The sequence below is a fragment of the Sciurus carolinensis genome, chromosome 4 (genome assembly GCF_902686445.1).
Source record: "Sciurus carolinensis chromosome 4, mSciCar1.2, whole genome shotgun sequence".
Lineage (NCBI taxonomy): Eukaryota > Metazoa > Chordata > Mammalia > Rodentia > Sciuridae > Sciurus > Sciurus carolinensis.
Genome location: NC_062216.1, coordinates 14,043,158 through 14,055,402, shown reverse-complemented (window position 1 = coordinate 14,055,402; position 12,245 = coordinate 14,043,158). Strand labels below are relative to the sequence as shown.

At 52.1% G+C, this 12,245-nt stretch overlaps 1 protein-coding gene across 1 annotated transcript in view; it reads left to right on the top strand.

The window, feature by feature from the left end:
* Window positions 1-1,875: 1,875 nt before the first annotated feature.
* Slc25a37 (solute carrier family 25 member 37) overlaps window positions 1,876-12,245 on the top strand; it is a 37,682-nt gene continuing 27,312 nt past the window's right edge. Inside the window, exon 1 of the mRNA XM_047550454.1 lies at window positions 1,876-2,209. Within this exon, the coding sequence (XP_047406410.1) occupies window positions 1,997-2,209 (213 nt within the window). The 5' untranslated portion in view covers window positions 1,876-1,996. The remainder of the gene's footprint in view (window positions 2,210-12,245) is intronic.

Genomic DNA, 12,245 nt, shown 5'->3' with positions numbered 1-12,245 from the left:
TCTCATCCATTAGGAGGCATAAGTAGAGGTATATTTTTTAATAGAATGACTCGTTCTTCTAATTTTTAAATTAGAAATACCAGTTCTGTTTAAAATCTGAAAAGTAGAATCAAAAGAGTTGCCTGTAATGTTTTGTTACTTTCACAGTAACCATTTCATTTTTCCTGTGCATATTTACAGTTTTGTGAATGTAATGGCTATAGAATTTTGTTTTGCTTTTTTAAGCATTAAATAATTTCATGTTGTCATGAACAGAACCACAATATTTAATGGCTACCTAAAATTTCACTAATATTCATGTCATAATTTACCTAGTCAGTTTCTTCTGGTTAAATATTTAGTTTAATTTTTTTCCTAATTATTTACTACTGCAAATGATGCTTTGAAAAAGAGCTTCATGAGTATTAGGGCTTTGATGTTACATTCCCAGAAGCAAGACAAGGGGTTCATACATACTAGTTAAAGGGCAGTCATTTTTAAAGGAATGTCTGACCGACGCTTCTTAAAAATCACCTTTGACAAAACTACAGAAGTTTTTCTTTAGCTATCACTAGACCTGTGAGCTTGTTCTTACCTATCACTAAGGCATTCTACCTTTGCAATCGTCTTGGGAGCTACTATGGGCAGCTACCAAAAATGGGAAAATAGTACCCTTGATCCTGTGCCTGTTGACCTCTATTGATGCACACATCACTATTTATCAAATCCCTAGGAGCTGCCTATGACACAGTGACCTGGACCTTGGCAGGAACAGCATCTTCAGGGTTTCCTCCACCCTTGCATATCTCAATGTCCAGCCTTCCTAACCAGAAGCCCTGTCTAGATAAGGCAGGGAGGCCCTGGTGCTGCAGAAGTTGATCAACACCAATAGTTCTCAACTGCGGAAAATGCACATGTAGATGGAGACTTCCATAAGCGGACAGGTCCCTCCCCAACTTTTTGATTTCTTCCCTTTTTCTGGGATGGAGCAAGACAATATTAAGTTAAATTAAGGCAGTCTGGGTTACCATTCACAGAAGAAACCAGCATGAGACGACTTTAAGAGTTAGGAGATCAGAGTCTTAAGAGACAGGCAGACACAGATTCCAAGATTTTACTCTCAGCCACTTGGCACTCCTCCTGTGAGACCAGGTTTCTAAAGCCCTTCAGAACCCAAAGAAAATATGGGGGTGATGCCTAACCCAAAGGGCTCCATTCAGGTTACTAAAGTCTCAGTCAATCCAGAGAAGGGTGAACTTGGCCAATTCAGGAGAACAAGGTATGGAACACACACAACTCTTCAATGTATGTTTTCAGTGAGAGAAACAATTTCAAATAAACGGGGTTCTTCCCAACAAAGTCGACTAGGAAGGGACTTGAACTTTTTAACTCTGTTCCCTCTTGGGGCACCCACTGATATGGAGGCGTGTCTTCAATTCTAGAACTCTCCCTCCCAATACCACTCTGCATCCAACCACCATAACTGTTTCATAACTGACATTCCCAGTAACTCCCCTTCGCCCCGCGTCTGGCCTTCCGAATGCCAAAGCTTGCTAAGTAACACTGTTTGCAAAACCGACCCTGGAGGCGGGTTTTCCCCCCTGAGCCGCTCTTGCTGATCTCCCTCCATCTCTGGGCATATTCCCCTAGGGCCTGGTTGAGCCGCCCCAGGGTCCACTCTCCAGCCCGCCCCTAACAGACCCTTGGGTAGTACAACTTCCCGGGACACCCCAACGCCTGCTCTCGCCCCCGTCCGGTTGCTTGGAAATTTGCACTGGACAGTGACGTCACACAGGGAGGCGGTGCCCACTGCACGCCGCACCAATGGCTCGGCCGTGGCCGGCCTCTTCTTTTCCAGTGATTGGTGTCTCCGGCCCCTTGGCTCCACCCCAGCCCGCCATGGCGTCAGCCGCCTCAGCCCCGGGGAGGTGGTTCCCACTTTAAGAAGTGAAGTTTTCCGCCCCCTCCCCTTTCCTGCCCACCTCCTGCAGCCTCCCGCGGCGCGCGGGGCTGGCGGATGGAGTTACGCAGCGGCGGCGTGGGCAGCCAGCCTGTGGGGCGGAGGATGGATGGGGACAGCCGAGATGGCGGCGGCGGCTGCTGCAAGGACGCCGGGTCGGAGGACTATGAGAACCTGCCGACCAGCGCCTCCGTTTCCACCCACATGACAGCGGGAGCGATGGCCGGGATCCTGGAGCACTCGGTCATGTACCCGGTGGACTCGGTGAAGGTGAGGCGCCGGGAAACTTTAGGGACCGGGGGAGAAGAGGAGGAGCGCGCGCGCACGTTTGCATCCCGCGCATGACCAGCCTGGGGCAGCGCCCCGAAACCACGCTGTCGACCGGGGCCGGGCAGGGGTCTCTCCCGGGGTGGGCGCGCGCAGCCCGAGCTCCGGGAGGCGCGCCGCCGCTCTTTCTGCGGCACAGCCGGGCTCCGGGGACGCCCACGACCCTGCCAGAGAGCCGCAGTCGCCGCCCGGCACCGCCACTCCCGCCGCGTGCCCGGCCCCCACTGTGGCGGCGCTGAGGCCGGGGAGGACAAGTGGCGAGCGCCGCTGGCCTGGGTGGCGGCGGCGGCGGGGCTCCGGGGCGGCGGGTGCTGCAGCCTGGCACAGTCTAACCACGCCGGCGGTGCGCGGTGACTGAGCCTGCCCACACGTGCGCGGTTTCCGAGGCAGCTCACGGCTGGGAAGCTTTAACCACACTAGCAGAAGAAACGTGGCCCCGGCCGGGCAGCGCGCCCACTGGCCCCAGAGTGTGCCTGTTGCGCCCCAGCTGGTTTGGGGGACCAGCGGGTGGCAGGGCTTCTCTTGGCTCGCTCCTGGCAGCTCTTTGCGGGAGGGTAGTGGTTCAGTGACGCCCAGTGTGATCCCCCTGTGCCTCTTCCCCAGAGTTCCGGCAGCTGAGCAACTGGGAGGCAATGAGACCTGCAGTGACATTTGCCTCCTTTTGCTTCCTGGCAGGTGAGCAAATGAGGAGTGGGGGAAGAGCTTGTTCTATACATCCGTACTGTGGATTGTGTCACGGGCACCGTTTGCTCTGGTCACTTCCCCAGGTGGTTTTATATGCATTTGTAAGAAGGCAGCTTTAACTGGTGGGATTTGCCTGTTAGACTGAGAGCTGCCTGTCCCAGACGCTGAACGGCCAGGAGATAGAGAGGTGCAGGGAGTAATACTAGTGCTGACTCTTACACATTGCACTTTTATAGGCAGAGCTCATCTCGTGTATAAAGCAATTTTGGGAGTTAACAGATGAAGAAATGGAAACAGAGAGAGGTGAACTGGTTAGCTTGCCCTGGCTCACAGCCACCTGAATCCTTTGGCCGCAGCTCCAGTGTGCTTTGGGGAACTTGGGGCCCTCTCAAGGTGGGCAGTTATCTTGCAAGGCAGGGCACACAGAGCTCCCCGACCAGCAGCTGTGTCCAGGAGCAGGTTTGAAGACCAGAAGTCTAACTCAGGGTTTTCTCAGAGGCGGCTGGCAGTAGCTGGACCTGCATTCCTAGTAAGACAGGGCCTACATCCAGTGCACTGACTGGTCTGAGTCATCAACCCTTCTGTCCCTCCAGTGTCCCAGTGGGGATATTGGAGGAGTGATCTTTTCCTGCCACTTTTACCACAGGGATGGGGGAGATCTTGTCTGTTAGATTTTCAAAGATCTTCCAGGAAAGATTTAGGACAGATCCAGGTAGCACTGGTGTGGAAAGAGCCCCTCAAATGTAGTAAAATTTCCAGTATTTGAAACTGTTGTCTCAAGCACCTTGGGCAGAGTCTGGGGGAAAGTAGGAACAGGGAGATGTAATCTGAGCAGGCTTGTTGTCGAGACAAATGCTCCACCAAAGGAATCCTGCCACCTCTTTGACCTGTGCCCTCTTTGCCTTGAGTTCAGAGCTTCATTTTAGCATAATTTTAGAGCTAGAAATAGTCAGGCACTTGAACTTCATTTGACACCAGAGGCATTTGTCTTGTTTAAATTTTGTGGTCTGTTTAGTTCTCCCTGCCCCTCCTCCTGCCCTTAGATTTTTTGATTCAGATGTTTTTTGTGATTAGATTTTTTTGATTAGATGTTTTGATTCAGACCTGGCCTGTTCCTGGTGCTACTTTCCCATCAGTTTCACCTGTCGATGACTTAGCGTGGTGTGTGTGGTAGGCACAGTTCTGCTGTTGGAGACTCGTCACTGTCTCTTGCTGTACAGGGCTTGTCCTAAAGTAAGGTCTTAGGTTCATGGGTTGAGAAGATCTTCTCATTCTAGGTTTTTGACTTTTGACTCCAGATAGTGACTCTTGGGGGCTCTGCTGTTCCTAAGCGCGCAGGGTTGGTTGCAAAGTGTCTCTTGTTCTCCCCTGTCACTTTCTAGTTTTCAGCAGAGACAAAAGGCATAGAGAGGTATGTGGCACAAGCAAAAGTTGCATGACCCCAGGCAGGGTCTAACCAGATTAGCGCGAGGTGGCGGGGCAGCCATGCCTCAGTCATGGAAATACTTCCTTTGGGAGACACAGCTGCGTTCCTGTAAATATTTGAGAGGATGAAGACCATGAGTAATTGAGTCAGGAGACCTGTGTTGGGCTGCAAGGCCAGCCCCTGACCTGTTTCCTGCCTTAGGCACAGTTCTGCACCTTAGCTTTGTCACTGGTGCAGTGGGCACTGTGGACTAGTTCAGCATTTTGCGCCTCTTTGATTCTTGACTGCTTTCTCTGGACACAGAACACCTGTTGTCCTTTAATGTTACTTGAAATTTCAAAATAATTATTGCAACTGAAAGAGAATCAGTGCGAATCGTATTTTGGAAGGAAGAAAAGTTTTCCTTGATTTTTGAAAGGCTAGGTTTTCCCCTTTAATCGTGTAATTGTTACAGGAGTGTGTTGAGTCGGCCTGCTTTATTCCGTTTTTCTGTCCTAGGATGTGTGGGAACCCAGTGCTGGTCCCAGTGCTGAGTCTGCTGAGCTGCTTGGTCTTGTCCTAGGTGCAGAAAGGCAACTTAACCTAATGCTTAAGGTTTTAATATTCAAGTTGCTTTTTCATGAGATCCCTCTCACCTCCCATTGTCACTTTAATGGCCCATGGTTTTCAAACTGTGGTTCATTAGTGGGGTCTGCATTTTGAAAAAGGACAGTTTGGTGAGAGCACTAATAGGAGCCGGCATGGCGTGTAGTAAGAAATGCTGCTTGTTGAAATTCCATTTGGGCTGTGTGTCCCCCGGCGCAGTGTGAATTGCACTTCTGGCTGGGGGTCATGGGCATGTGAGCCTTGTGCTCTACAGCGTCTTTGTCGCTCCAGCAGTCAACAGCCTGGGATGATTCAAGGGTTATTTGAAAGACGTGGGGCAGTTTTCCCGCCCCTTCCTGTGTCTTCTCCTTCTCTTCGTCCCCACACCAAGTGGGGGACACGAGTACTCGTTCATTTGTCCAGGGCCAGGCTGCTGGACCTGTTGACTGCCCCCAGGATTATCGTGGGCAGCAAGGGGATACCAAGGCCGGAGTGCAAGGTCTCTGTTGGCCCCTTGCTTAGTGGTGGCCGGGACTCACTCTCCAGCTGGGGCTGGGCAGCAGGTTCTCCAGGAGCCACTAATTGGTGTTCCAAAGTGGCAGTTGGTTTGGTGGCCTCGACCAGCACTTAGGGTGGAAGTGAGAATCCTGGTCTGGACAGGAGTGCTCAAGACTGCGGGGAGCATGCCAGGTGGGTGGAGGAGGAAATTCCAGCCACATGAGGCACACTGCTGAGGACCACGTGGAGTCTGCCTGGTGAACGCAGGGGCAGAAGGAAACGGGAAAGATTTGACGCAGGGGACTGCCACCGACCCTTTAACAGCCCTTCTGCTCAGCCGGCGGGGAGCCTGCCCTCTAACTCTCCTAGGACCTGCGCTCTGGTGCTGGTGGCTGCCGAGCCACTGTGCTCCTTGGTGACCTCATGATGTCCACAGGGGTTGCCGGGCCAAGCTTGGGGCAGCACTAGCAGAGCTGGGGCCAGGGCACTCCTCAACTTGTGTGTTCTCTGCCCGAGGCCTTTGCAGCGCAGCAGGCTGACTGGTGCAAATCCTGGGGTGCCAGCCGCTGCCAGAGCCCCCTCCCACCCACCTCAGCACTTTGGAAACAAAGTACAACACAGACAATCACCATTCAACTTTAAGAGGGCGTGAAATCCCAAATCGCTCTAGTTCCTGGAACAAAATCATAGTGATTTTTCCCTCTCCCTTCCCCTGTCTTCTCTCTGAATTCCTCTCCTCCCTTCTTATAGCCTTCTTCACTGGGAAGTGCTTTTGTAAAAGGTGAGTTGGGGGCGTGGAGTGAAAACAGGCATTTGTTTCATGACCCCCAGGCACGTGCCAGTACCACCACATGCTCCCATGCCAGAGTCACCACTTGGCTTCCAAGTGTCCGTTTCCTCTGCCCAGAAATGGCGTAGGTCAGGCTGGGGCACAATTTTATTCAAATTGAATTTATTCTTTTAAAGCTTCAGCTTTTGAAAAGGAGAGTGGGTGGAGGACCTGTGTGGCATGACAGGGAGGGGTATCTTTCTTTTTTTTTTTTTTTTTGTACTGGGGTTTGAACCCACTTAACCACTGAGCCTTATCCCCAGCCAGTCTTATTTTTTATTTTGAGACAGGGTCTTGCTAAGTTGTTGAGGTTGACATTGAACTCACAACCCTCTGGCCTCAGCCTCCCAGCTGCATTTTTCCAAACCCTTTATTTGCTTTATTTGGGCCCTTCTTTTCTACCTGTGGCCAGGTCATTGAAGAGGGCTTTTGTCCCATCTGCTCTTTGTTGTAGTGACCCATCTTGAGGCTTTAGTCCCACTTGTCCTGATTTATGGTCCCTGACGCAGTTGCCCTCTCTGATCTCCAGTGAACTTAGCTGTGTGTCTTGAAGCAGTCTCTCTGGAACCCCAGAGCTTTCTGGCTGCTTCCTGTCTCCCCTGGCACTCAGTTCCTTCTTGGAGAATGTTTTGGTTTTTGTTTGTTTCTAACCTGTGTGTCAGTGCCAGCTGAGGGTTTGCAACCTGCTCCACGGGGCCTCCGTGGCCTCCAGCCGCCCGCTTGGCCTGTGCTTCCCGACTGTACAGGCGGGATGTATCCAGTCACTTCCTCCTTCTTGAACTGCAAACACCCCTCCATCTCCCAGGGAGCCAGATTCCTCTCTGGCTGTGTTTCAAATCTCAGTATTTGGTTTACCTTGCCGGCCAGAAGTCTCTCGGCTCTTATAGTTTAATTTCCTTATCTGCAAAGTGGGGATACTCATTTTCTCCTTGCTTTTCCTGCCTGACCCCTCTCTCTGGTGCTCTTTGCCTCCTTTCCCTGTGAACGTCTTCCTGCAGTTATCGAATGTTCCTTCTGCCTCCCCTCCTGAAGGGAGACTGGCTCCTCTTCCTAATGGTCAGGGGCATGGACCCTGGTGCCCACTGCCTGGACCAGGCCTCAGTTCCAACCCACGTTTTATCATGGGCAAGTCTCTTGACCTCTCTGGGCCCAGTTTCCCCACTGGTAAAAAGGGGAATGAGGGTACTGCTCTCTAGGTGGCTGGAGGGTACAGCCTGCAGCGCCCTAGGATGACATGTGGGATTGTGACCTGCTGATTCAGGAGGCCTTCGGTGCCTGCAGCCTGCCCACCCCGTCCACCCAGCCTGTTCTCCAGGAATCTGCTCTCTTCTTCCTCCTCCTCCTCCTGTCAACAGGGTGATCACAGTTGTGTCCCCTTACTCTCCCAGGACTTTGATCCCTGGTGCACAGACTGCTTCTCCACCATGGAGCTCTATGTATCTGAGCACCTGAGGGTCCCTCTTGGTCCACCCCCAGGTGGTGTCCCTGTCAATGGCCTTTGCCTGCATGCAGCCTTGTCCTAACTCAGAACCTTCCCACCTCTGAAATCTTCAGTTTAGACGCCTTGTAGTCTGGACCCCATGGTCCTTTGCTGCAGCTGCTCTTGGGCCCTCAGTTCCTCTGCTTTTGCTTCTTCAACACCAGCTGGCCTTGCCCTGGCCCTGGACAGCCCACCTGTTCTTCAAGGGCAGCCGAGCCTTCTAGGAACAGTTCATCTGGTCCTCCATTGTCGTCCCATCGGCCCTGAGCTCTGCTGTCTGTCCTTCCACATGGCTTGGTCAGCTGCTTCTCCTCTGTGGCCGTCTTCTTGCTCCTCAGCCTTCCCAGCCCTCACTCTCTTCAGCCTCGGATGACGTCTCCTCTCCTGTTTCCCAGAGAAACCAGGACCCAAAGCAAATTCATCTTCCCTTCATTGCCCTTCCAAGCCACCTTGTCTCCTGCCCCCATCACAAGGGAACAGGTGTCCTTCCCTCCTCTACGGTGAATCAGCAGAGGCAGGGTGATGTGTACAGACCACCCTGACACTCCTGGATTGGAGTCCTGGCTCTCCCCTTGGGACACAGGATCAGCCCTGTAAGCTCAGGCTCCTTCTCTGCAAAGGGAGGACATGAGTACCAGCACCTGCCTCACAGGACTGTTGAAAGAATTAAATGAGGTGACATTTAACTTAATCTGTAAAATTCTGGCCGTAGGGCCTGGCACCTAAGCTGTCAATAAGGGGGGACAGTGTGGTCATGCTTGTCACCCCTCTGGTGGGTGATCCAGTTCCAGCGACCTTAGCTGCTGCCCTCCATTGGCTTCTTAAAGCAATTCTACAGGTCAGGCAAACGGGACAAGCTTCTCACCTGGCCTCCAGCTCTCTCTCCTGTGAGTAATGTGTGTTCCTTTGTTTCCTCCTTAAAATAATCAGTGTTATGAAAGGACTGTGGACACATAGGCTCTGCTGTCCCCGCTCCAAACCTCGAGGACAAGGAAGCTGCTGGTGATCTCGCTAAGCCCAACCTCTGGTCTCCTGGCCCACCACTGCTGAGCCTCCCCAGGCCTTGGAGAGGGACCCGTCCCTTTGCTGGTTTTTCTCTCTGAGTCTGGCTCTGCTTCCAGTCCCATTGTCCCCTCCTGGGTCCTCACAGTTCTGCCCTGAAGGCTCTTGTCTTCCCTGAGTGTCTGCGTCTCAGTTTTCTCCTGGGTCCTGATAACTCCCAGATCCATATCTGGGGTCCATGCTGCCAGTTGCTGTGCTAGGTGTCTCCTCAGGCTGTCCCCTGACCGTGCCCTCCCTCAGCACCTGGCTATCACCTGAGCTTTTCCCTGGCCCAGAGCTCGGAAGGTCCTTGTGTGTCTGTAACACCTCCAGCCCCCCGCCTTGGTTCAGGGGACCCAGGTTTGCCCTTTACCTTGGGGGCTTCCCTGATCACCCGAGCTGAAGGTCAGCATGCCCTCCTGCTGCACTTTCCTTTTGTCTGTCCTGCTTTGTTTTTCTCTGTAGCATTTGTTCCCCTCTAGCCTACACCGTGGTCTGCTTATTTCCGTCATTTGTATTTTATTTATACTTACATTATTTATGTTGTTTGTGGACTCTCTCCTCTCCTTAGAATGTAATGATCAAGCGGGCAGAGGTCTTTCGCTCTTTCGTTCTCTGTGTATCCATTGCCAGCAAAAGTACCCAGGACGTAGTAGGTGCTCAGTAAGTGCATGGGGAATATACACCAGTCAAGTCCATTCTGCAGGTCATTCAGAGCTGGTCCAGCTTCCTGGTGAGCTGTAGTTTTCCCATCTGAAATTGGTACGAGTTAAAATGCCTGAACTGCCTTCTTCACAGCTCTGTGTATTGCACTAGTTAGACACCACCACTAGGTTTGCAGTGTGACGATTTTCCACGTAGAAAGCTCTGTGTGCAGGTGCTCGGTCCTGGGGTTTATTCTCAAACTGGGATCCTGCTCTAGAGCTAAGGTCAGCTCTTTGGCCTGGGAGACCCAGCTCATGCTCAGGGAGAGCAGAGGCTACAGGGAACTTAGCAGCAGTCTGCCTTTCTGGTCTCTCCGAGGTTCACACCTGGGGCTTTCTCCACCTGACAGTCCTTCCACTGCTTTGCATGACCAGCATGTCCCTTCCAGGCTTCCTGTGACTCCTCCGCTGGTATCTGGCACTCAAAGGTTAAGTGAAAACAAGACTTTAAATGAGATATAATGATGATTTTAATGAGATATTAAGACACCAACTGACAAACCAAACCAAACAGACCACATTAAAATCTGCTGTTAAACAAGTGCTTGTTTTTATTTTTGTCTTATTTTGCGTTGTTTTTAGTCTATCGTGTATCTTGGCCCCCAGAAAGGCCACCTCAGCCCTTTTGTTTTGTCTTTTTTAATTTTTTCCCCCGGTAGGACCCGGAAAGCAGCAGCTACCCCTGATGAGGCCATTTCTTCATTTGACACTCATTTCATTCGTCCTTTATTTAGTCCCCTCTTTGCCAGACCCTGTGCTAGAAGCTGGGCTACAAAAATAAGAGTTCCTGGCCCCCATTTCCAAGGCAAGCATGCTCCCTAAAATTAGACCCTGAGCTCAGGCCCGGGGGCTGGCTCTTCGGAGAGAACTGAGCAGACTGCCTGAGTGAGTCTGTGCAGTGGTGCCCTCTGATGCTCGGGTGACACATTCCAGAACACGCCGCAGGTGCCTGAAAGCTCAGACGTCAAGGGACCCTGCACACGCCGAGCTTTCTCCTGTACATCACACTTGCCGTGGTGCTGAGCTTACGAATTAGGCACAGCAAGAGGTTAGCAAGTCATAATAAAAGAACAGTTGTAACTGTGCGCTGTAATAAGTTATTTAAAGTTTGTGAATGATTTCTGGCATTTTCCATTGAGCGTTTTCAGACCATGTCTGACTGCAGGAACAATCCATGGAGAGTGAGCGGCAGGAGGGGGAGGCTGCTGGGCTCTCACCTGGGCTAGAAAGACAGGTCCTTCTGCCAGAGGAGCCCGTGACCCTCACTGGCACACCTGGTCTTCCTTCTGGAAGCTCTCGTTGGCTCACAGAGGTGCCTTAGAAGACGTCCCCCACCCAGCTTGTAACCCCAGACAGGCCAGGAGGGCCGTTGTCTGGTCCCTCAGAGGTGTCGTGGTTTCACATTCATGCTTTCCTCTGCAGAGGAAACAAAACATGTTGAAATAGGGAGAAACCCCAGCCTCGGCCTGGTTGGAGCAGGAGTTGCATAACAGGTTTAGGAAACGTCTGGCCCCCGTGGGTCAAGCCGAGGGCCTGAGCCCGTGTCACTGAGAGGACTTCGTCTGCATCCTCTGGGCCTCTGGATCCATCCCACCCAGACAGCCAGAGGCTCAGAAGGCCCCAGGACCTGAGGCTGGCATGCAGTCTGGGCCTGCTCTGGTGGAAGGTCAGCTCCCACAGCTTGCTGGGCTGGACAGCTATGGCTCCCTGGCATGACCAGGAGAGTCCATTTGAGCTGCTGCTGAGCTCAGGAGCTTGAAAGGGCTGTGTGCGCGTCAGGCTTACGCTGGTGTTGAGGCCTCCTCTCAAACCAAGGGGCTTAAGTCCTGGTCCTGCCATTAGCCAGCTTGGAAATCTTGGGCAAGTCCTTTCTCGGGCTGGCTTTCTCCTCGTGAAACCATATGAATTTAATCTGCTTTACTTTTGTGATGGGGCTGTTGGGAAACAGGTGAGATCATGTTCGTGAGTGGCTTTTGTAAACCTTAACCTGCTAAACAAATGACAGGTTATATCAGAGGCAATATGTTTAACAAATGGAGCTATTCAGGTTAACAGCACAGGCTTGGGGGCCAGACTGCTAGGGGAGGTCAAGTTGCTGGAACTTTCTCATCTGTAAAATGGGGATAACGATACTCATACTCAGAGTGCTGCTGTGGGAACTCATTGAGGTGGTGCAATAAGAGCCGTTCTGGGAACATTCAGATGCTCTGTTCATATCAGCTCCTGCCATCATTTCCCAAAATGTCATTACCGGAATGCCTGGCTGCATTGGCTTTTGCTGTTGAGATTGTGTGGCACAGTATTTTTGGAATGATTTAACCTTCACTCTGTCATTTGCTCTCCCTTGAAGGTAGGGAAAAGCTTGTGCTATTTCTTATTTCTTAGATGAGGAAACTGAGCTTCAGGAAAATAACATGCCTGCTGCTAGGGCAGAGTAGCCGGAGTGGGAGATGGGAGGAAGGGCGTCAGTGGGAGCAAGCAGGTGCAGGGCGCAGGCGCAGACTGAGTGACAGCGGACCTCAAGCTGGTTCTGGGGCATGAGTGGCAAGGGGCTGGGCTTGCCTGTGGGGCCAGCTGCATCCTGGGAGAGAAGTCACGGCATCCTGAAAGCCTTAGCAGGGCTCTAATGTGTGGTGAGGAGTTCTTCAGTCACATCCTCCAGGAAGGAGGCTGAGGATCATGGGTGTTCCCAGACGGTCGGGGCCTGGATTGAAGTTGCTGGGTGGCTGGAC